The 26,029-nt window shown below is 41.5% G+C and overlaps 1 protein-coding gene across 1 annotated transcript in view; it reads right to left on the bottom strand.

Moving 5' to 3' along the window:
- MYO3B (myosin IIIB) overlaps positions 1 to 8,071 on the bottom strand; it is a 394,785-nt gene extending 386,714 nt beyond the window's left edge. The window contains exons 1-2 of the mRNA XM_078070027.1: positions 7,925 to 8,071; positions 7,083 to 7,217 (exon numbers count right to left, since the gene is read on the bottom strand). Coding sequence (XP_077926153.1) covers positions 7,083 to 7,217; positions 7,925 to 8,071 — 282 coding nt within the window. The remainder of the gene's footprint in view (positions 1 to 7,082; positions 7,218 to 7,924) is intronic.
- Positions 8,072 to 26,029: the final 17,958 nt, after the last annotated feature.

Here is a 26,029-nt window from a genome sequence, read left to right as displayed (position 1 = left end):
TGTTGGAACAAAGAGTGCCAGAATCCTAGGGCAGGGAGATGGGGAAGGAAGGTGGGGAATAGGAAATGACAAGTGTGCCCTGCTAATGAGTCAGGCTTTATTACTACATATGTGTCTATTATAACACCATAATATATCATTAGATAGGAATGGTAAGCAATCAGCAGGTTTTAGGCAAGAGGTCTCTATTCAGATTTGTAGTCTAGATAGACCAGGGCAGCAGATGCAGAGTGGACAGAATAGGAAGACAACAGAAGATGGACACCTGCTAGGAGGTGTTGAAGCAATCAAGAAAGGTAGGGTCAAAAAGTCAAGAGTCATGAGGATGAAGATTCAGGGACAGATATAGGAGGCTTTTATGAGATAGAATCTGCTATCATTTCTGACCATCTGGATGTAGATAGTGAAGAAGAAAGAGACCTATGGATCTTGTGAGACTAAGGGAAATATCAATAAAGTTCTTTGATCCTCTAAAGCCAAAGTGATGAGGGAGCAGAAGGTAGGCTGAGGACAAAGCACAAGCTAACACCCCAACCCCCTCCCCCCGCCGTGGTATATATGTGACATTCCTCAGGCACCCCTGGCTGCCCTGAACAAAGGAAAGGGAAAAACAAATGGTTAACTGATAGAGATCACAGTCATGCAGGACATGAGTCTCCATCAGTTTGCAACTGTCTTGATGATTTACAAGGAAAAAAGCATCTCCAGAAACCTACAGACTCAATTTCCTGGACCCCTAACATTACCCTCCCCTCCATAGGATAGAAAATCTTATATAATCAGTCATACCTCACAACCCCAGGGCAGGTCTTTCTGCCCACGGGTCCTGTCCCCGTGCTTTAATAAACCACCTCTTTGCACCAAAGACATCTAAAAAATTCTTTCTTTGCCATTGGCTCTGAACCCTACCACTTCAAACCACATCAAAAGCAGTAACAGGAATGCAAGGCACTATAACACCTTCATCAGAACCTCTCCTGAGCCTGGCTCCTATCTCCGGGTGGCACATGCTTTGTTGAACTGGAAGTGCACTATTAAAATTCTACTGAGAGAAAATTTAAATTAAATGCCGGGTGATGATCCAAGCTAACTCAATCCTGGAATTCCGCCCCCCACCCTGAAACGTCACTTTATTCTCTCCTGCCCTACTTTAACTGTGGCCACTTTGGCAACACAAGCCTATTCAGCGATATTTTATACACGTAGCCAACTTATAAACTTTCCTCATAGCTCTAGAACCTATGAAGAGATTAAGAGCAGCCATTTCTGTATCAGAATCAAAACAGAGCTGTGGATTTAAAAAGAACAAAAGGATCCTACTTGGTAGGTGCCTTTTGTTCACTAAATGTCAGAGTTTAAGAGCTGTGTGACTTCCTGTGATTCATGAAAACATGTAATCAAACTGCCCACGGCCCCTTTAGAGGAAGCTGTCCTGTGAAATTGAAAAGCCCCCCAGTATAGTTTTAAAGGGCAGCCTGTGGGTTACAGAAAAAGGACTTTGGGTACTTGGTATGAATAAGGAAAGCAGGGACACACTGACAATTGTCCTATCAATGTAAATGTTCAGTGAAATGAAATGAACATTTTAAAAGCATGACAAGGAATTACATTTAAACGCATCAAATAAATAATCCCCTTAGAGTTGTAAGAAGGCAACCAAGCCTCCAGCCCCACCCCTGAAGGTTGGCGCATGCAGCCTTTCATTCCCACCCACTCTGCCAGCCATCAGATTCAAAAACAGAGGTGTGTCTCCATCCCTGCTTTCTTCCCTACGCCCTCCGCATTCAGGAAATGTGGCAGCTGGATGCACCTAGAATTTAAAGAGCATTTTGCTCCAAACCAAGAAAAATAGAAAAATGATTATGTACCACATCTATTTTCTAAAACACCATTGAATATTGATTCAATCACAGTATGTGCATTTGTTAAGATGGCCATAATTTCAAGCAATAAAATGTTCCTTGCTCAATAAGCCATCAACTTTCCCCTGTGTTATTAAAGAATGGCCCATACACTATAATCACCAAACCTTTATTCTAGTCAAAGCTCCAACTTTCAAGTAGGTTCTGTACTGGCATGTTGATTTGACCTAGTCAGATTGCAGAATTAAGAGGAATTTCTTTTCGGTGCCTTTTTGTTCAGGGGATTTTATCTTTCAAGGGTGTTAGGTTCAATAGGGGACATAAAGCAAAAGTCAAGAATCATCAAAATTACTCAATAAGATGCCTTAGTGAGTAAGGAAAGGGTTAAGGTATAGGCAGGGAGAGATAGGAGGCCCCTGACCCCCCTGACTCGGCTCACACAAGGGGATATATGACCAGGCTCACAGAAATCCCAAATGTGGAGAAAGGCTGAGGGATACAAAGCCAGAGATAAGGGAATAAACCAGACCACCTGGTCCTGAATGTGAGGGAGTATTTTTTTTGGCAGCTACATTGTAATCACAGAAAATGACCGGATCTCAAGAAGAACTAAGCCAATAAGGGTGTTATCAATAGTCCTTGCTCAAACCAAAATGGCACAAGAATTTCAAGGCCACAAGCTTCCCAGTCGGTTCTCAACAAAAGACTGCCACTAAAACCCCACAGTGGCAACCCATTCGGGACCCCTCTCACTCTGGAGAGCTTTTTCTTTCTGTTTCTGCTCTCACCTTCACTTAATAAACTTTCACTTTGTGGCTCAGTCAGTTAAGTGTCTGCCTTTGGCTGAGGTCATGAGCTCAGGCTCCTGGGATCTAGCCCCACGTTGGGCTCCCTGCTCAGTGGGGAACCTGCTTCTCCCTCTCCCTCTGTGCTCCCCCTGCCCCGTTGTGCTCTCTCTCGTGGTCGTTTAATCTCTCTCTCAAATTAAAAATAGATAAGTAAATAAACTTGCACTTCACCCTTTTGTATCCACAAGACTCATTCTTTGACTCTGTGAGACAAGAACCCTGCAACCCTGTAACATTAGGAAGCACTGTGTTGGATGCTAGCCACCACTCACTAAGGCCAGAACAACATATTTTTCCTCCACACTGTTGGGGCAGATTGTGTTTATTTTCTGATAGCAGGTGAAGTCAATGGCTTGCACTAGAAGAATGAAAACTGCGCCACTTGCAACCCAAGCGTTCCCATCAGAGTGGGGACGTAGGAAGCCGACTCCCCACTGAGGGAAGTCCCACCTCCCATGTCATCTCTCCAGGGCACGTGCTTATTGAGGAGGGTGGTAGGTGGGCAGAGTCACTCCCACTCCTCAGCTTCTCTCGCTTTTGTTGAGCACACACAGTGCATGTACACAGGATGCAACGCTGCTGCATTTCAAAGTTCCTCCCTTCTTCTCCACTCCCAAGGGTTCTACACCTTCCTTCTGACCCCTAGCAATCCAGTGACTCTCCTTCTAGAACCCTGCCAGAGGCTGCCATCGGAAGCAGGGCTTGCTAACCATCTCTGGCCAACCAAAATGTACTTGTCCTATGTTCCAAACCATCAGAGCCCTGCTATGACGCTAATTCATTAACGTGAGAAACTTGAGTCATGCCACAATATCAGCGGGTGAAAATGGTTTAAAGTTTAAACACTTGCAAAAAAATAAAAAATAAAAAAATAAAGTATAACACTTGCAATGATAATCAGGCCCATACCAGACTTTCTCGGGCCTTAAATAAAAGCAAAAACTGGACAAAGGATGTCTCCCCTCACTTCAACCCGGCTTAGTTACTGAACTTATACACAGATCTCTGATAGAAAAAACAGATTTTAAAAAAGTAATTATTTTATCAAGTTTTATAAATATTTTACTTTACACTCATTTATGTGCTCTAAACTCCAAACCATTTAAGATGAACATGTGATTCATGCTGAAATTAATAGTTTCTATCTGCTGAACATTTTACGCTAAAAGGAAAAAAGAGAAAATATAGTTTATGCCTTAGCACACACTAGGTATTTTTTCTGAGTATTATGTTTTTCTTAAAGGCCTAAATTCTTATATCTCATTTAGGTGAGAGATAATAGGACTTACAGATTTTTAAAATTTAATATTTAGATTAAAACTTAACTCACAAATTTTCCAGAACATTATTATGTGTGTTTTCTCTCCACACCTTTCTAATATAGTAGGTGTCTGTCACAAAAGAGAGCTTTGGTTTATTTTCTGCTAACAATTAGTAATGAATTTCAGAAAGGACATTTTTATTTGCTTTTGTTTTCAGAGTTGTGGTGATTTAAGGGGGTTATTAACAACATTTTTCTATCCTCTAGAATTGCTCTATAGAATAGCTTCTCACTGGTCCTTTCATCTCATTCAGCAAGAGCAAAAGTAACATAAATTTAATCTCAATATACATAATGAGACAAACAATATTAAACAGACCATAAATTTATTGTGTAAGTCTCCTAAAGCATGCCTAAAAAAACTGCAGATAAAGCAAAATGGTCAGGGTGCCGTGTAGATCATCATGGTCTTCCTACTGTGTGTGTAGGGGTGTGTGTGTGTGTGTGTCCAGGAACTGCTTTGATCGCAGCCAGAGAGGCTGAGTGTGTGTGTGTGTGTGTGTGTGTGTGTCCAGGAACTGCTCTGATCGCAGCCAGAGAGGCTGAGTGTGTGTGTGTGTGTGTGTGTGTGTGTCCAGGAACTGCTTTGATTGCAGCCAGAGAAGCTGAGTCTGTGTTCCCCAGGACTCTATGGGCAGTGCCAAGGGAGTAGCAACATATGATGGGAGAAAAGTTCTGAAGTGTGGTTCTCCACCCAGTTCCGCCATGTAACAACTTATGTAACCACAGACAAGTCACTTCTTCCCTGGGCCTCTGTTCCTCAACTGACTACCAGGAGACTGACCTGATGAAAAGCCAAGGTTCCGGCCAGTTTTAGGAGCCTGGGATTCCCTTTTCCTATAAGCAAATGGTAGGCACTGGACACACCTGACCACCCAGCAGCGTGGCAAAGATTGCCCATTCTGGGACAAAAAAAGACTAAGGACATCTGGTTCGGCATACTACCAACTCTGGCATGGGCCAAAACAACCTGCAAAAGGCGTAAATGTCAGCATTGTATTACTGAGATATGAGTAATTTAGTATCTCAGGGCAGTCTCATTACCCGCCTGTGGTCACCCTGAAAAAGCAAGAGATAGTCCGAGAGGAGCATTTGCATGAGGCTTATTAGTTCATAGTTCTGGGCTCCTTCTCATCTTTCAAGGCCATGCCCAGCCCTTTCTGGCTGCCTTGCCCATGCCTGAGGGGCTGATGTTCAATCACTCCTTGTCAGGAAGAGCATCTATTCTCCAGGTGGCCACTGGTATGAGCAGCTACCTGCCTGCCTGGTCACATCGAGGGGAGGCCCGTTTTCAGGCCTTGGAAAATTCCTGGAAATTCCAGTTCTCCATGTTTGAATAGAGAGCCTTTATCAGTCAGGGGGTAAAAATGAACTGAAACTAAGATTTCTTTGTCACTGTACTTGCATTATGAAATTGCAACGGGGTTTAAAAGATGGAGATCTTAAAGAGCTGAAGAGGAATATAATCAGAGACCCCAGAAACAAGACTTTCCATGTCCCAAGAAAAGTGGCATTTTAAAAATTAATATTTATTCTAGAGCTCATTAGTAGGATAAAATATATATTCTCAGGGAGGCAGTAGGGAATAATAAAATATAAAAGAAGTACTATGAGAATATGTTCTATGACAACCAGCCAACCAAATAGACAAAGATGATCTCTGAAAACCAAAACCCCTTACATATTTATAGTCTGAGGAAGGCAACTGATTTGACAGAAATGTTCAAACTGGTTTCCCTGCAGATTACCCCATTTGAATATAACAAATGAATTCCCCATACACGGTTGCCATGGCAGCCAATAATATATCGTTCTGTGCCCAGGCCGTCTCAGAGCCAGGCAAAAGATTGGGACAAGAAGCTAGAAGATGTACTGAGGCCTGACCTCTGGTTTAGCACTAAATAGATTTAAAAAAAAAAAAAAAAGGTATTTGAAGCCTTCCTAAGTAATGGGGGTAGAAGGTGGAGGATTAAGCTTTCACATGTGGTACCTGTGCTCCTGGACCACATATGTGGAGTCAGGCACAGAGGCATCTCCGTCCAGAGGAGCGGAATCCAGAACAAATCAGGGTGGGCCTAGTGAACATGAGACAATCCACCTGTCCTAATATACTAATTTCATATATTGCCATCACTATGTCTTTGCCATTTTCAGCCTCATGGGGCATGGGAGTTGCAGGGAATTGACTCTCTTGCATCCAGATACACACATTCATTACCATTAATAAAGAAGAGAAAGGCAGGATTACAGTGGATACAGTGGCGCTCTTCTCAGGTTCCTGCTTCAGAGCACATGCTCCAGGAATCCTGGCTGCTCCCTGCTCCCAGCTCCGGGCAGTACCTCTCACTGGGAATCTCCCCCAGCTCCGGGGAACTGCTTCCCCTTAGGTCACACCCCTGCCCAAGGTGGCACCCAGCTGCGACTGGCTGATGCCGAGATACAATCCAGGACAGCTCTGCAAGAGCACCCCAGCCCTCCATCTCCCAGAGAATGGGCAGTGGCCTCTGTTGCAAGCACACTGCCGTCCCATGTCTCCCTTGCCCAATCCTGCCTTCCTCACTTCCTCCCAGGTCTAGCTCCTGTAAGAACTCTCCGATAAACCTGCCACACGTGATGCCCAGAGTCTGTTTGAAGGGAACCCAATCTAAGATGAAGATGAATGAACATGAATGGGCTAATCCAATCTTGCCAAGCCAAGTAAACCTTGCGTTAGCAATTTTTGAAAATGAGTTGCAATCAATTGGAACATGTTTTCTATGAAACGTTCCCAGTTTAAGGAAGAAAATAACCTTTTCCAAACTGTATTCCTATATTCACTCTGTATGAGAAGAAAAGATTATTAAACTTTTGAAGCAGAGAAACATGAACATTTTCAGCTCACAACCTACCTATAAGAACTGTGCAGGAGAAAGTCCCATCTGGTAAGGTGCTTGTGACACACAGGAGGGACCAACTCCTCGTATGTGTATCTTACACTATTTAGGCAGCAGTGCATCTGCTTGTCCCTGGTGTTCTGTTTAAATGGACGGGTACCCAACGGGAGCCTCTTACCTCCAGGACCAGCCACAGCTGTCCTCCCACACAGTGATCCGCTTTGTAAAACATCCCATAAAACTTTACAACGTTGGGATGATTCGGAAGAAACTGCAAAATGTTGTATTCTGCTTCAATCTCTTCATCCATATCCTACACAGTGTAAAAAATGCATGCTGGATTAAGTCTAACATCTGAGGAAGGGTACAGGCACGATATCATTAATAAAGCATATTTATTCTATATTTTTTACGTCATCATAACTGTATCTTGAAAATACCTAACAATGGACATTCACATCCCAAACAAAACCTTCTAGTTATTACATTAATAAAATGTCTTTATTATATCCTTTCCTCTTTAATAACACTATTACAAATATCTATTTTATTTTAAAACATCTGATTTTTCAAAGTAGTTAAGGAGAAGTAGCTTGAAGGGACCCAACCCAGCTTAGGACACTTTATAACCTCACTGTGCAAGACAGCTTCCAGCATTATAACCTAAGTGCTCAGTGCTCTAAAAGAAGATGAATGAATACCACAAGTCTAGAACACTTTGTAACTTACAAAGAGACTAGACTCTGTATAAGGGAGTGAAATACATTACTCTTTCCAAGATAACTTTTGAAGAACCCAGAGGGTCAAAACCAAAACAACAGTAAAATGGACAAGAAACAGAAATTCAAGGAATTTTTTAACTCCAAATGGAATCCCTTCTTTCAGATGAGCTGACAAATCATGACTCATTTTGAAATTTCATGCCAGGTTTTATGAAAATCATCCCTAGAACCAGGAAAGAAGCTGAAAGCTTAATGTGAATGAATTATATTGTGGTTTCAATTTACTACCATTACTTACACTGATTGGATCCAAAATTTTTACTGCAGCCAGGCTCCCATCTCTCTTGTTAGTTACCTTGTAGACCTTGCCATAGGTGCCTTTACCTATGGTTTCTATAATTTCCCAGGTATCAGTGGGATCTGGAAGTGATTCAAGTCCAAGCATTGTGGGGTTGTAATGAAACAATCCATACAGATGTTTCCTGATGGGGAGAAAAGTTTGTTATGTGCAACAGATCACAGGACTGGGGGCATTGGGCTTTCAAAACAAGAATATTCTTTAAAAAAAAGATTTTATTTATTTATTTGAGAGAGAGAGCTCGAGGGAGCATGAGCAGAAGGAGGTGCAGAGGGAGAGAGAGAAGCAGACTCCCCACTGAGCAGGGAGCCCAACACAGGGCTGGATCCAGGACCCTGAAATCATGACCTGACCTGAAGCCAGAAGCTCAACCCACTGAGCCACCCAAGCTCCCCTCAGAACAAGAATATTCTTATTTCTTAATTAGCAATGTTATGGCACTTTTTCTTTTTATTTTCCCCCTTTAAGTAGATTTAAAAAAAAAAAAAAAGGTATTTGAAGCCTTCTTAAGTAATGGGGGTAGAAGGTGGAGGAGTGGGCAACATGACTCTGAAATATCTTTTAATCATATGATCTCACTGATATGAGGAATTCTTAATCTCAGGAAACAAACTGAGGGTTGCTGGAGTGGTGGGGGGTGGGAGGGATGGGGTGGCTGGGTGATGGACATTGGGGAGGGTATGTGCTATGGGTGAGTGCTGTGAATTGTGTAAGACTGTTGAATCACAGACCTGTATCTCTGAAACAAATAATACATTATATGTTAAAAAAAAAAAAAAAGAAGATAGCAGGAAGGGAAAAATGAAGGGGGGGGGAATCGGAGGGGGAGACAAACCATGAGAGACGATGGACTCTGAGAAACAAACTGAGGGTTCTAGAGGGGAGGGGGGTGGGGGGATGGGTTAGCCCGGTGATGGGTATGAAAGAGGGCACATTCTGCATGGAGCACTGGGTGTTATACGCAAACAATGAATCATGGAACACTACATCAAAAACTTATGATGTAATGTATGGTGATTAACATAACATAATAAAAACAAAACAAAAACAAAAAAACCATGATTCTAAAGAGAAGATTATATAAGCACTACAGGAAGGAGCAAAAGGGCCAAAGAGTTGCTGCTGGGGTAGAGTCTGAAAGCTAAAGGTCTAACATCTTCAAGCTCAGGTTCTGGTAGCCATGAGCAGGCCTCCCTGATGGTCGCTGGACACCAGTCTCCATCCTCCATGTGCAAAGTCTAGGCTACTAGGAAGGAGGATTTGGTGCCTCTACCAGGCATCAATCAATGTACAGCACCCACTGCTGACCAGGTCTTGGGTCTTGCAAGGATTAGTCAAGCTCAGACTCCATCCATACGGCAATAGCCTAGTGTGGGAATCACACTGAGTAGTTACCCAACAGCTGTTAACTCACTTTGTCTATTTAATAAGAACTCAGCCCTGTGGAGTTCAAGTATTTTAAATACCAGCAGCAAGCCTGACAGGCAAATAAAGTCATCCAAGACTGATCCCGTGGAAAAGCCCCTTTAAGTTCAGTTGCTCCCTGATGAAGAGTCCCAAACCCAGTCTGTTTCTAACCACAGGGGAGGGGCCAATCTGGCTCCAACAGCGAGAGTCATAGCATCCAATCCCCACACAGTGGCTTGGTAGCCACCCACAGTGAGCACTTCTGCCTCATCCTGAGCATTCCAATTTGCACTTCTAATTCTAATTATTTTCTATATAGCACCCTCCCAAGGTGCAGCCTTCTGACCTGGCACATGAATCCAGTTTTTATCCCTACCCTTTGTGATGGGGGCATTTCAAAGATACTGAAAACCATTACCAAAACAAAATAAAATCCCACTGACTGTGCAGTTGATGCTGGAAAAAAACTTGTCTTTCCAGAACTCACCTGGCAAGCACATAAGGCTCCAAATGAGCCTACAATCAGCACTTAAGAACCCAGGCAAGGTTCACCCTGGGCTAAGGAACTGACCCCAAAAGACTGGCTGGACCCCAAACAACTCCTGCCTTTCATCTGCTCATTTCAAGATTTGAATAAACTCCAGCCTTTCCTCCTGGCCAGTGTTTTATAAAATCAATCTTTCTCACCACATGCTTCACTATTTTTGCCATCTGTACATTACCTATGTTATTAGTTATTAAATATGTTTAAATTACTTGCTTTTTCATATTTTTACTTGCTTCTTCATATTAATAAATGTCTTTTAAAGGCACTTTTATTTCTACCCTAAATGCAAAACGAGTATCATCTGCCATACATCAAAATTAGCTGCAAAAAGAACATTATGCTAGAAACAATAAAGAGTTATTCAAAAGTTCAGCCAGATACTGCTACCCTGTCTGTGCTCTCTCTTTCTGGAAAAAAAAAAAAAAAAAAAAAAGGGAGATAGAGGCGCCTGGGTGGCTCAGTCATTGAGCATCTGCCTTCGGCTCAGGTCATGATCCCAGGGTCCTGGGATCAAGACCCGCATTGGGCTCCCTGCTCTGCTGGAAGCCTGCTTCTCCCTCTCCCACTCCCCCTGCTTGTGTTCCCTCTCTCGCTGTGTCTCTCTCTCTGTCAAATAAATAAATAAAATCTTCTAAAAAGGGGGGGGGGAGAAAGATCATCAAATGATGGAGAGGAATTATAGACAAGCACTAAGTTTTCCTTAACGTCATCAGAAGACCAGAAAAAGAATGAGCAAGGAAATAACTTTCTATGTGTTTCAGTGTTCTTTATTGTGAGATACCCCAAACCTCTCAACACCTTGAGAACTGTTCCAAGCCTAGCTTCTACAACAGCAAAAAGCTGGATCAGCCAGGGGTACTGGTCAAGGCCAGACGGGCTTGGGGGTTGCTGGGGAGGGTACTGAGATGTGCTTCCTGGAGAGAAGAATCTGGCCCATCAGCTAGATGGAATCACTTTACATTTGCCAGTGCAGTCCCTGTTCCTCCACCAGCAGGGACACTCACATCTGGGTTCAGTGTCCTGACAGTAGTGCTCAAGTCAAACTGTCTGCATGATCCTGGCCCTTCCCTGACCAACCCTGAGATGTGAACTGGCTACTCATCTCTCTGTACCTTGGTTTCTTCATCTGCATCATGGAACCGCTATTGGTGATTCAACCCACTTCACAGAGTTGCTATTAGGATTAGGAGATGGAGACAGAATAAAGTGAGCGTAATGAGAGCCCAGAGAGGGCATCTGCCATCATAAAAGCATAGTACCAAGTTCTGCTTCAGAATAGGCAAGGCTTAACAGTTTCCTGTTTTGTTTTATCTCACTTTTAGCCATGAACTAAATGAGAACCAAATTAGTTTTACTCCAATCAGTTAATAGTTTCAGACAAATGGCTGGAATTTGGTGTGTGCAAATGAAATTAAATCACAGAATGTGGAATCGGGAGAAGACCCTAGAGGCCACTGAATCAAGTGGTTTTCTAATGATTTTTGGCCAAAAAACCCTTTCGTTAAATTCAATCTCCCTGAAGATGCTGATGTTTAAGCTGAAAGAAGCAGCTCAGGTCTGGCTGAGGCATGCTGGGGAGCCCTGTGCCCCCATGGGAGACATGTAGGGTGACTAACCATCCTGGTTCACCTAGGACTGCCTCAGCTTTAGCACTGAAAATCCTACGTCCTGGGAAACCTCTCAGAACTGGGAAAACTGAGATAGTATCTGAGGTCCCCTCAGAGCATTATTAGAACATCACTGTTCAAGCACCCCCACTCCACCCCCCCTTACTCCCTGTTATGTACTAAATCGTATCCCCCCCAAATTTAGATGTTGAATATGACTATATTTGGAGATAGAGCCTTTACAGAGGTAATTAAGGGAAAATAAGTTCATATGCTGGGCACTAATCCAGTATGACTGGTATCCTTATAAGGGACTAGGACACAGACATACAGAGGGAAGACCATGTGAAGATCCAGAGGGAAGACGGTCATGTACAAGCCAAGGAGAGAGACAGAATCAACCTTGCCAATACCTTGATCTCAGACTTCAGCCTCCAGAACTGTGGGGAAATACATTTCTGTTGTTTGAGCCACCCAGCCTGGGAAATTTTGTCATGGCAGCCCTAGCAAACTAGTACACTCCCATTTTACAGATGAAGAAAATAAAACCCAGACTGGTGTCACGACTGTTTACAGGCAATGCAAGAATGGGAATCCAGGCCTCCCTGGGCCTGATCCTGTGATCCTTGTTCCACAGAAGAGAATGGAGGGAGTCAGCTGGTTAACAATGGTCCTGTCTGACCAACTGCACCAAATATTTAAAAGTTCTGTGGTGGGAATACTCCCGATCACATGGAGGCTAAATGCCTCATGAACCTAATGGATGGCAATCTCTGCTCCCCGCCAGAACAAAAATAACTCACCTAGAGGGACTCATCTACAGTTAGCACCAATGATGGGTGAACAGAGGGAGGACCAGGTGCCACCGCCATGCCCATCACGTCCATCTGGGCATCAAGAGACAAGGTTAAATAAAGGTGTAACAGAACAGATGCACAATAACAGGGTTGCCAGTCCCTCTCTCTTTAAAATCAATACCTGACTCTATCATCACTCTGATGATTGATTAAACAGTCAGCCCAAACAGTGGCTGCTTATACAGCTCTATAGAGGTGGTGATAATCTGCCCTGGGGAGGCAGCGGGAATAGCCCTTCTGAGAGCCAAAAAGCTGCTCCTTGTCAGAATGTTAACCTTGGGGGAGACTGCACTTCTGCCTATGTCTGGGTCTGGGGCATGACAGACAGAGCTGGACCTCATGGATATAGCCAGGACTGAGCAAAGAAGAGCCAGGGGTGGTTTGGATTGAGAGATGAACCTGAGACCTCAGGACTCTGCAGAACCTCAGAAGTCCCGGCAGAGGCACCTGAGCTTCCTGCAATCCCTGAAATGGGGCCCCCGTCATTTATTTGGACTTGAAATGAAGGGATACCTTCATGAGGCTACAAAACTCAGGTTACACAGGCTACTCTCTTTGAAAGACAAACAGGACTAGTCTGTCTTGGCAGAAGAAAGTGATACATTTGTCAGCACAAGGTAGGCTTGAGCAGTTTACAAACCACTCAGAAGTCCTATTAGCCTGGACATGTCTATGTGTGCAGTTGCTCTAAAGTAAAGACTTGGGCGCCTGGGTGGCTCAGTCGTTAATCATCTGTCTTCGGCTCAGGTCATGATCCCGTGGTCCTGGGATCGAGCCCCGCATCGGGCTCTCTCCTCAGTGGGAAGCCTGCTTCTCCCTCTCCCACTCTCCCTGCTTGTGTTCCCTCTCTCGCTGTCTCTCTCTCTCTGTCAAATAAATAAATAAAATCTTAAAAATAAATAAAAAATTAAAAAAATAAAGACTCGAACAATCTTTGTTTTTGCATTGTGTGAAAAGGGGTTATATCATATTAAAGGAATATTTTCCTATCTTTGTCACACATGATTAGCCAATTATCTACGAGACAGCAAAACTTCTCATTATTTAAGCAGAGAGAGAGAGATTGATTGATTGATTAACTGATTTAGTAAGAGACTTTATCCTTGTGGTAACACAGTCCCTTGGAAGTTAAGAACAATTGTCTTTTTCTTGTTTTGTTTTGTTTTGAGAAGGCAAACTCCTAGAGGGCAGAAGCCCCATCTCCTTACGGTGGTTGAGAATATTCTTTCTGTTGATAAGTACTAACGGACCAAACCTGGCCTCTGCTTGCTGTTAACAGCAGGGGCAGGTCTCACGCCACCAGAGAGCAAGCAGCTCAGTTCCAGATCCCTCTTACCACCAGAGAGGGGTGACTTGCCCAGGTTACACATCACACTGTGGTGAGGTGTTTCACATATGACTGTAAACTAATAGCACAGCTGTTGTTTTATCTTATCAGGATTGAATGTTTAGACTTCCTTAGGAGTTTGGGTTTCATTCATCAGCAGACAACATACTTTAAAAAATAAGCCACAGAATATTCCATAGTTAGGTTTTGTCAAAGATGATTCCATAGATTTCTAATTTCACACACATACACAAAGTCAGGCATTAGGCTTCCTGAACGTCCTGCTACCTAAGAAATGGTCCTGCCAAAAAAATTAAACCTGACTCTCATCAAGCTTCTGAATTACCAATTTACAGGAATAAAAAAGGGCAGGATAACCACATCATAATACATAGAACTGCCAATCACTATGTTGTACCTCTGAAACTAATGTAACATTGTATGTCAACTGTATTTCAATAAAAAAAAGGCAGAGCACAAGTTAGACAATACCATCTGTGTACAATAAGCAAAATCCAGACTCTAAATCTCTCCAAGAAACTCTCCAAGACAAATGATCCAATTTCTTCAAAAAATAAGTTGCAAATAAAAATAAATTGAGAAGGATAACCTCGGGGTTAAAAAAGGCTTAAAATACATATCAACTGTGAAATAAAGTGTGGATTCACAAAAAAAACAGACATTAAATTATAACATTTAAAGACACTCAGATCACTGATTATTTAATGATTATTAAGGAAGCATTGCTAATTTTGTGTTAGTTGTTATAACTGTATTTGTGGTTATGTTTTTTAAAAGGTTCCTTATCGGAGTGCTTGGGTGGCTCAGGTGGTTAAGCATCTGCCTTCTGCTCAGGTCATCATCCCAGGGTCCTGGGATCAAGTCCCATCGGGCTGCCTGCTCAGTGGGGAGTCTGCTTCTCCTCTCTCTGCCCCTCCCCACCGCTCGTGCCCCCCCCAAATAAATAAACAAAATCTTTAAAAAAAAAGATTCCTTATCTTTTAGGAATACACTCTGAAATATTTACAGATGCAACAATATGAGGAAAAAATAAGAAGGGGCATACATGACAGAACATTGGCCATGAGTGGTAATTACTGAAGCTGAGTACATGGGAGGTTCATGATTATATTGTTTACTTTTGTATGTTTTTTCAATTTCCAGAATAAAAAGTTTTTAAAATTCAGTTTAACTAATGAATGTCAGTGTAGATTCTGGAATTTATACACCTGGTCAACCCTGTCTCCCTGAAGAGTTTCCCCACCACCACCCTTGATAATATTCTAAAAAGTCTCAAAGTCTCATGTAGGCTAACACTTTATTCATGTAAGAAACAATAAACCTTTAACCAATGAAAACACACCCCAGAAATTGATAATAAAGCACCCATACTCCTACTGTCAGAAAGTCACCTTCTCATTCCCCCTCTAGCTGACTGAAGCAGTCAGTGCTCCTCTGTGGCTGATGTCTCAGCCCAAACTGCCGTTAAACACAGAACTATAGTTAGGAGGAACTAATGAACCACTGAACAGCACAGGAAAATCAATAGGCAGAAGAAGGCAAGTGACCTTCTTCTGTCCATCCAACTCCTGTTCTTTCTTCCTGAAGAAAAAAGAAGGAACATCAATTTACAGACACTGAAATGAACAAAAAGATTCATCACCACAAAGATCTATAATCTTTTTCATCATGTCCCTGAAAAAGAAACTGCCCAATGGCATAAAGTTGAATCTGCCCAGGCTAAAAACAGAGAGTCACATAAAAGAAGAGAGAAATGCGTACTAACTAACTGGGTGGGTGGCCCCTATGCAGCTGATGAAAGGCCTAGGAGGAAAATGAAGAATAGTCTAAGGTGAGCTTTGACTCTGGCAATAAAAGGAACCCATGGAACAAATTTCACATGGTGCCCTTAAAACTGATGTGTTTACTGAAGAAGGAAAAAAAAAAAAAAAAAAACCTAATCCAAAGGACGAAAATGCTCTTGATAAATTCCCTGTTCATTCATCTGTGTCTTTTCAGAGGCTCTAAGAGCTGACATCCACATGGGGTCAAAAACAAATAGATGAGCTCAGTTCCTCCAGGGTTGAAGTGAGCACTAAACATCCTCATTCTGAAGTGTGGCCATTTCTTCCATGTCCTATGGCTCTTTCCTTTTGCTTTGCCTGTCACTTCTTTGGATTAATCAAAAACTAGACCTGGTAATTCCAAGGTGGTTGTACACCATCTCCCCTTCTTTCAATAATAGGTCATAGATTAGACAAAATTACCATAAAATTTATTGCTGTGCATTCAGTAAGTAGTTTCTGAATGCTCATTGTATGCAAGCCCTGATTAGGTTTTACGACAAATATAGGTAAGAATAACAAACTCAGCTCTGCTTTTGAGGTTCTAAACTTGTTTAGAAAACCCTTATGACTTCTGGGGCAAGATGGAACAGTGAAGTCAGGTATTGACTTGCCTTAAAACTAAGTGAATGAACAATGTTAACAACAAAAAGTTGAAATCCAGCAAACAAAACAAAAATATAGTAGCAGTAATTAAATAAAAGAAATGACAAAATTTCATGCCATAATCTTTGAAAAGTAGCATTCAGGGAAAGTGAGAGATGGAAGATCCCAGTCACTGCTGTACTCAACCAAGCTCTCTCTTCTCCCAGAAGCATGGTGGGTTTGGGAGATGGTGAGTAGACAAAATGCTGAAAAACCTCAGCAACACTCCCTATTTAAAAAGAAGTAATCAGAGAGGGAGAATTAACAGCAGGGAAATGAATCAAGGCTCATTCACTTATATATTCAATAAGAATTTATTAAGAAACTATTGCATAATCACTCAAAACTAGGCTCCGTGGGTCATTAAAAGGAAGTAGAATAACCAGGTTCTGTTCTAAAACAAATTGCATTTCCAAAGATATGCAGGAAGATGCCTTCTGCCAAGTGAGATGACCCTAGCTCAGCACTTGAAATAATATTTCAGAAAGAAGAGCAAAATCAATATCCATCAACCATGATTGCACCTAATGCCTAACACCTCTACATTAGGGATGAATGAATATGAATAGGTCTTAGAGAGACAGATATTTCCTGATATAGTTACTGAATATCACAGCAGAGAGAGAATTTTTCAGTTACAGAGAACCAATATAGACACACACTCACCCCTCAAAACAAAAAGCAACAAAATAGAACAAAAGCTCAGGCGTCCCTCCACAGCAATACTCAATACTCAATACAAGAAAATACATAATCCATGTGTACAAAGTTCTGAAGGAGAAAAAAGTTTGAACAAATATTTTTTATTTAGCCAAACTGTTGTTCAAGTATAAAGACAACAGACATTTTCAGACACAGAACAGCTCAATGACTCCGTGAGACTTGAGCCCCAAATCCAGAAAACCAAGAGATAAATGTGGAGCTCTAGTAAAAAGTCTGATAGGGAGAAATGAACCTATATACATTTAGAAATTAGGTTAAACAACAGCATGAGGTACATTTATTTCATACTGGTAATGTTACACATTTCAACAATAAAAAGTAATAATAGGGCTCCTGGGTGGCTCAGTCGAAGCGTCTGCCTTCGGCTCAGGTCATGATCCCGGGGTCCTGGGATCGAGGCCCGCATCGGGCTCCCTGCTCCGCGGGAAGCCTGCTTCTCCCTCTCCCACTCCCCCGGCTTGTGTTCCCTCTCTCGCTATCTCTCTCTCTGTCAAATAAATAAATTAAAAAAATCTTAAAAAAAAAAAAGTAATAATAAACCAAATTCAACAGTTTGGGGAGAGGTAGAGGAAAAAATAAAGATAGAATTTCCTCACATTTCTTTACTTCTAAAGATGATAAATCAAGAAATTGAGACTTAAGTATACTATTTGAAATTATAAAGTTAACCAAGTAATATAACAATATTAGCAAAAATAAGGACAAAGTGTGTATGATACTTTTCTTATCCATCTCAGTAAGTAGTCGACAGATAATTGATAAATTGATAAGTAGAGGTTAAAACCACTATGTAAATTTATAAAAGAAATCTCTAAAAGACCAAAAGATAGACTACAAATTTTTGACATTATCATAAAAAAGTACACTTATTCATATTTGTCACATACATACACCATACAAAGAAAAGACAATCCATGGGTAAGAGATGAGTTTGGGGTAGGGATGGAGGAATCATTAAAAACAGAAAGTACAGGGGTCCTGGGTGGCTCAGTCGTTGAGCGTCTGCCTTCAGCTCAGGTCATGATCCTAGGCACCCTGCTCAGCGGGGAGCCTGCTTGTCCCTCTCCCTTTGCCCCTCCCACACTCTTGCTTGCGCAGTCTCTCCCTCTCTCAAGGAAATAAATAAAATCTTTTAAAAATTTAAAAAATTAGATAAAATAAAAACAGAAAATATAATGTAAATTAAGACGTATTCATCCTATAATAAATATATTTCTTAATGAGGCCAAAATACAGAACAAACCAAATCTTTAGAGATCCACATATAAAATAAACTCTCCAAGAGACTGTTTATAACTCAGAAAGGTTAAAAATAAATAGGACATCAAAGATAAACCAGGAAAATGGTAAGGAAAAAGAAAAAAATTCATAATTTTAATATCAGAAAAGAGCAAATTCAAGGCAAAAACTATTAAAGAACTTAAAGGGTTATTTATACATTCAGTAGTAATACTTAAGCAATTACTATGTACCAGGAAATATTCTACACACTATTAGAATCACCAGAGTTTAAGTCAATAATGTGCTTATACATGTTATAAATCTTTCACCACCAAAAACAAAGTGTTGAAATTCATTTAAAAAAAAAAAACCCTAGAAGAAACCAACAAAACACAATAATAGTAACAGACACAGCCAACCATGACAGAAAAAGAAGACAAAATATTAATAAGAAATATATACAATACAATCAATATGGCTCACCCATCAGATATATAGATATACATATCTATATAGGTATAGTTATAGATACATATATAGATATAACATAAAACTTCTTTTCAAGTACTTTTTAATTTTAAATTTAATTTTAATCAGAGAAGGAAATTTAGATTCATCATCTTAACAGACTAAAAAATAAAAACCATATGATCACCTCAAGAGATACAGAAAACACTTGACAAAATTCAACATCCACTCAGGATTTTTTTTAAAATGCTCAGCAAAGCAGAAATAAACATGTACTTCTTCAACTTGATAAAGGCATCTACAAAAAACCTAGAGTTAACATCACATCTTAATGGTGAAAAATTGAATGCTTTCACCTTAAGATTAAGAACAAGGCAAGAATGTCTGCTCTCACCACCTCTGTTTAACATTGTGGGGGAGCCAGTGCAATAAGGCAAGAAAAAGAAATTAAAAGCATCCAGATTGGAGATTAGAAAGGAAGAAACAAATGGACTTTATGTGCAGATGACATGTTCATCTACATAAAAAATCTGATGGCATTTACAATAAGGCTGCTAGAATTAGTGAATTTATCAAAATTATAAAATACAAGGTCAGTATTTTAAAATCAATCATATTTCTGTATTACTAGAAAGGAAAGCTTTTCAATAAACAGTGCTGAAACAATTGTACAGCCATATACAGAAAGAAAAGAGGAAACTACACCTTTTCCTCTCATATACAAAAATTAACTTTAATTGATCACAGAACAAATGTAAAAGTTTAAACTTCTACTAGATAAATATACAAGGATGTTCATTGTAGCATTGTTTGTAATAGAAAACAAGATACAACCTTAAGGTCCATCATTATAAAAAGATCATGTAATAAATCATAGTAATTACATAAAATTAAGTACTATCTAATCACATGTAACCATTTAAAGAAAGAAAATAAATTTTGTGTCAATTAATATGGAAAAAATAACAAAATAAACAATTATGGTTTTTAAAAAGTATTGAACAGTATGTAAAGATGATAACTTTTGTGTAAATAAAAAGAATATTTATGTGTGTAGCTATTTTATGTGTATGTTTATGTGTGTCTATCTATATATGTGTATCTTTATAAATGTATTTTCCAGAAAGCTACAAAAAAAACCTCTTAAACTTTAGGAAGAGGTACCAGGAGTCAGAGAAATTAGAAAAGGGAGAGATTAATATAATTTTTAGAAAATTTAGACCTTTCTATACTATTTATTCTTTTTGTTTGTTTTGGCTAGGGCAAGTATTATATTATTTTGAAAGTTAAAGAATATTTTTAAGCAAATAAGAGATCTCTCCAGAGGAGGTCATTCTGGCCCAGATGCCTGCTGAGGTCATGGGAGAACAGAAACCACATGAAGCTATAGAAGCCCATCTGAGAAGCAGAGGAAAGCAGAGAAAGAAGAAACCAAAAGGACCATGCTAAAAAGAGGACTGGCCAGTGGGTTCACTACCAATTCTAAATCCAGGCCCTCTGAGGCCTGCTAAGCTTTGTCTGTCCTTGTACATCCATGAAATTTCCTACTGCAGTCTTCTAAGAAGCTGCCTCTTCTCACAAGCCAATTTAAGTCCCTCACAAGCTAGTTTTAATTCCTAACAACCCCCAAAGGAGCCTGGCCTGTACCCTTTTTGAATACCTTGCATTATTCCATAGTGGAGGTGCTGCCTTACCGTGCTGAAAACGAAGCAATCTGAAGCATGTACCCTGTGAACTCCTGCAGTCAGTCAAGCCTAGCAAGTATGATTTAAATAGAAACTTGTCCAGCAACATTTTCTACTTGTAAGAAAATTTATGATGAAGATTTCCATCTGAGTATATTATTCATAATATTTTGTCTAAATGTTATAGTAAGCTCTGTATGAATTACAAATCATAGAATAATGCTTTTAAACCTAGAGAATAGCTTTTAAAAAAGAAATCAGAAAAGTGAACACTGGAAGTTTAGAGGAAGGGGAAATTTGCACAAATATTAAATATAATAAACACCCAGAGACACATCAAAAAAGAAAACACCATATAAGCATGAACAAACTACAGTATAATTCCAAATTAACATATAAGCAAGTGTGTGATCCAATGGTAAAGGCTGGTAAGAGACTAGACCCATTTTTAGGAACTAACTTCTTAACAAACGGAACCTACCTGCACAAGGCTGCATAGAACCTATTCAAGTACAGCTTAGATGCCATCTCTTCTAGGAGGCCTTTCCTAACCTTCCTATTAGAGGTGACCTTTCCTTTACGGGCTCTCACTGTATCACGTACTCTTTTCTAGCAGTTACCACATTGCCTGACATTTACTGTTCACATGTTGGTCTTCTCTACCAGTGGGCTCCTACAGAATAGGGGCCATGCCTTCATAATTTTTTATGCCTCATAGGCAAATGCCCATTGTATAATAAGTGCTCAATAAATGCTTGTTGAATACAAGATTAAAAACCAGAACTTTAAGAACCAGTAAGGTTTTCCTAATTAAAAAACAACAGCTGTATTTTCATAGAGCACTAAGAAAATGAGGAAAAAGAAAAATGCTACGACACTCAAAATCCCACCATTCCAATTCATAACCACTCTTAACTATAAATATCATTGCAGATGAACATACACAACCACTGATTCATTCATATCACAACCTCACTTAAACAAGTAACCTGCGATGGCTTCCTATTGCTAAATTAATTACAGTCCAAATTCTTCAGTCAGATATTTAAGACCTCAGCAACCTAAACGCAACCTTCCTTTCCTGTCTTAAAACTCCTTTCATTTCCCTGTATCAAGCTTATGATGAATTTCAACCAAACCCCTTGTCATTTCCTGAATCATCCTTGGATGTTTGTACCTCTGTAATTTTGTCCAAATGATTTCTACCATCAGGAGTGTTCATTCCACCATATCCATTAATCACGATTCCTACCAGCCCTTCAAGAGCCAGCTCATGTTCCCTTATCCCTCCACAAATAGGCAGCTCCTTTTCCTCTGAAACTCTGTAGTGCTCATATATGATAAGCTGGCCTGTGGTGTCACTCTATGAATAAACCTCAACAGCCAAATGAGGTCCCAAGCATCTTAAAGGCAGAGACTATCTAATTCATATGAGTCGACTCTTTTTTTTTACATCAGCTGTCACTCAACAAACATTTGTGAAACAAAGGAAGAGACTGAGTGTAGTTAAACAGGGAGTGCTGAATTTTGGAGTCTCAAAGCAATGACTTCAGCTGACCCTTGAAGAAAGTATATGCCTTGGATTAGTGGAGTGGGGATTGTGTGAAAGACATTCAAGAAAGAAAAAAATAATGGAGACACTTTGGGCATTTCAACAAGAAAGCACGTCATTGTGCAGGGCTGTTCCATATATTTCAGGATTGTGTGTCCCAGCTCATTATGTACCAGCCGCCTTACATTGTGACAACCAAAGACATCTCCCCACACTGCTTCCAGGTAAGAAGGCACTACAGAGGGGCCATGGGCATCTGGAGAGGGAATTCATGAGTCCTGACCACATCTGGCTGGAGCAAAAGAATTACTTCCACCAAAGAGGTGAGAAGAACGCCCAGCACAATCTATCTTTGGACCCCTCATGCTGCTACGGAGGAAGTAAGTCAACTGACAACCATTCCTTTTCATCTCTTTCCCAACAGCTTCATTCATGCACATACGGAGTGAGAAGCAGTGAAAAATAAGGTAAAGAACATGGTCTCTAGTCCTGAGTTTGATCAAATCCTAGCTTTTACACTTAGTAGCCATGTTGGCAAGGGAAGAAATGTTCAACCCTTCTGTGCCTCTGTCTCTTCATCCATAAAGTGAAAATAATGAAAGTACTCACCACTTGAAGTTGTATGGTAGTCCCAGCAAATAGGAAGCACAAAATGTATTATTTATTATTACATCTTGGAAAAATCTGCTAGCTGGACAAGAGGAATATCACCACTAGATACTCTTTTCATGACCTGTAAAACTTCATCTATCGTAGGGAACATTTACTGAGTAAATACTGGACATTGGACACTATACCAGATGGCATACCTCCACAAGGCAGTAACTACTACTATTCCTATTTTACAGATAAGAAAACTGATACGCTGAAAGGTTAAGGAAGTTAAGATGGAAGCCAGGATTTAAATCCTTTTGTTTACCCCACTCTGCCTCATTGATTTAATAAGTATTTAATGAGCATCTGCTACTTGTCTGGCATGTTTCCAGGTGTTGAAGACATAACAATGATCAAAATAGACCAAAACCATGCCTTCATAGAGCTTATATTCAGATATGGGACAGGGGAGGAGCAGATAAATCACATATGTCTTTATCAGCCCTTTTAAGTTAAAGACCTGGCTTTCACTTAGACTGAGATCAAAAGCCATTGGTGGGATCTGAGCAGTAAGGGCATGATCTGACTTATGCTTTAACAGGTTACTTTGGTGGCTACGCAGACAGTAGAATGAAGGTGTCGTCACTTGAAGATCCCTTAAGAGCGGTCAAAGTTATTATTAGCAGGAAAAAAAGGAGCAATGCCTTCTTCAGTTCCACCAGGTGTGATCACAATGGATTATTTTCTTATTTTTCAGAGCAAAGTGCTTGGGAAGCCTCTTTCCACCCTATCTATGATGTCTTGTTGAATACATCAGTTGTAGGGAACCCTCCTTCAATTATACTGCAACTAGGAGCCTTTCCAAAACAGGCTGTCAGGGTGCATCCACAGCAGCTGGCTAGAAATCCCTGCATTCTCACTCATCACTCCTCAGTGTTACCTTCATTTTAGAACATGAACTTGAGTACAGAACTGGTTGTCCCTTCTTAGTACAAAGTTGGCCTGCTATGATTGGGACATTTAGAACACGGTTGAGTGGTAGAAGTACAAAGTCCAAAGAGAGCTAGGCTCAAGCTTAGCCAGACATTCCACAAAATGCATACTGAGTACCCACTCTGAGCAAGCCACTGAAAGACTTTAAAATGAATCAGACTCAGTCCTGACCTAAGTGGGCATATGGCTCCTACAGTAAAAGGATACAGCTTAAATGCAAGTTGCTATACAGCAGTAAGTATACACTATGGATTGCAGGCTACACACTAACTATAGCAAACATAAGGAGGGAGACAGTCCATCCAGCCAAGAGGATCTGGGGATGGCATCTGACTTGGGCCTTAAGGGGAAGCTGGAGCTGGGTACACACAGATGGGCAGGCTTGCCAGGCAGATGGAGCAAAAGAAGAGAATGGAAAATGGAGGACTTAGGGTGGGAACCATGGTTGGAAGAGTTTGGGAGGAGCCAGGGACATCCATAAAAATCCCCCAGCAACTTATTTTAAAATGCATATTCTGGGCTCACTCCCCAGCAATTGTGAGTCAATAGTGGGTGGAAGAATCTATATTTTTATCAAGAGCCCTCAAGTAATTGTGAGGTTTCCCACTCAACTCCACACCCACTTTGAGAAACAATGGTAGAGATGAGTTAAAACCACCCCATGTAAATTCCCCTATTATTCTCCCTCAGATAATCCTGTTTATTTCCTCCAAGCACTAATTGCTACAGATACTATTTTTGCATCTATTTACTTATTTACAATTGATTTACTCCACAGAATATGAGCAATGACTTTTCACCTTGGAGCATAAGATTTCACCACAGAAAAAGAAAATTATTTTTCTAAATAAAAACAAGGATTTTACAGAATGTGTTCTATTTATTAATGCTGTTTCAGCTACTGTGGTTTTTGTAAAGTACAATTGCTTCCACAAATGAGATTCATTGTTAGGCAGGTAAATGAAACCCTTTTACTTATAGGTATCACCCCAAAGTTCATATGCTGAAGCCCTAATCCCCAGTATGATGGTGTGTGAAAGTGAGGCCTTTGGGAGGTGATTAGGTCATGGGGGTGGAGACTGCATGAAAGGGATTCCTACCCTCATAAGAAGAGGCACTAGAGAGATGATCGCTCTCTCCCCGCCATGTGAGGACAAAGCAAACCAGGAAGTGGGCTCTCAAAGAACTCAACGGTCTGGTACCTTATTCTGGACTTCCCAGTCTCCAGAACTATGAGAAATAAATTCCTGTTGTTTCAGCCACCCAGTCTATGGTATTCTGCTGTAGCAGGGCAAACGAAGACCGTCAACAAGCTATACCATGGATCAAAATGGAAAACTGTATGATTTGATCATTGAAGGCTATATGTGGATGGGAAGAAAATCTTTCAAATTTACAAGACTTCTTTTTCTAACAAGTTCCAAATTATTTCACCTGTGTGTAAGTAATTAATTAGCACTCCTTGTGGACAGTAAGTCCTATCAGCTCTGCTCTAAAAATAAATTCCTGAATCTGGGTATCTGCCACAACCACCACCACTGCCCCACTACCGGGGCCACCGCAAGCCACCACAGAGCTTTTTGAGCAAATGAGAAAAAGGACCCCTCCCCAGCTCAGCCAGGCACCTCCCCCAGGGCACTAAGCGCAGCCCCGCCACCCCCTCCAGGCGGCCAGGCCACTCTCGTCGCCCCCGGCCCACAGCCTCGGGCTCCCTTCCGGTCCCTGGTTTCAGTTCTCACGTCCTGTCCCCCTCACCCCCTTCCCCGGCAGTCTGTTCTCCACACAGCTTTGAGTGGGATCTTTTTCAAAGTTGTATAAAATGCCACCGCAACTAGAACAGGATCCAGCCTTCTCCCACCGTGGCCCAGAGACCCCCCTCTCCCTCTCCGGCCGTGCCTTCCGCGGGTCTCCCGCCGCCGCCCGCCATCTTGCTGTCCACGCAGCACTCGGCGTTCTTTCCCACCCCAGGGCCGTTCGGTTACCCTTGCTGTTCCCGGGTGGGAAGTATCCCCCTGCTCCTTCCCGCCCAGCAGTTCCGCAACCTCCTTCCCGCCATTCATGGCTCCATTTGTTTACCTCGGCCTCCGAGGAAACTTCTGGAACCACTGTGCTCACTGTGGACCCTGAGGTGGGTGGGCGGGAGTCTGTGGGATGGGCTGGGGTCCCGCGAGGCATCCCCAGCAGCCATTCATAGGCTGCAGTTGGGACAGGAGGTAGGAGGAGCGCTGCCTGAGGACGGAGGCGAGCTCTGGGCGGGGCTCTTCTGCAGAGTCGCAAGCAGCAGCCGAGAAAGTATAAAGTTGGTTTGTGTGCTGCTTCTCGGCTGTTGAATCTTACGTTGGACCTCCAGTTGGGCAGGTGGCCCTGGTGGGGCGAGGGAGCAGGGAGAGGCACTACAGGAGCGGCCCCGACCACGACGACGAGGGAGGCCAGTAGGCCAGGAGGCAGCCGCAAGGCTAACCGGGTCTCCCGTCTCCCCACTGCGCGTGCTCGCGAAGGGAACCAGGTCTCGGCTACTGCGGAAGGAGCTGGTAACCACGCAGGGCTAGGCTAGTTCCAGGGCCGGAGAAGCAAG

Source organism: Halichoerus grypus, chromosome 4 (assembly GCF_964656455.1).
Source record: "Halichoerus grypus chromosome 4, mHalGry1.hap1.1, whole genome shotgun sequence".
NCBI classification, from domain to species: domain Eukaryota; kingdom Metazoa; phylum Chordata; class Mammalia; order Carnivora; family Phocidae; genus Halichoerus; species Halichoerus grypus.
The sequence above is the reverse complement of the archived record's forward strand: the minus strand, read 5'-3'. Positions and strand labels throughout refer to the sequence as shown.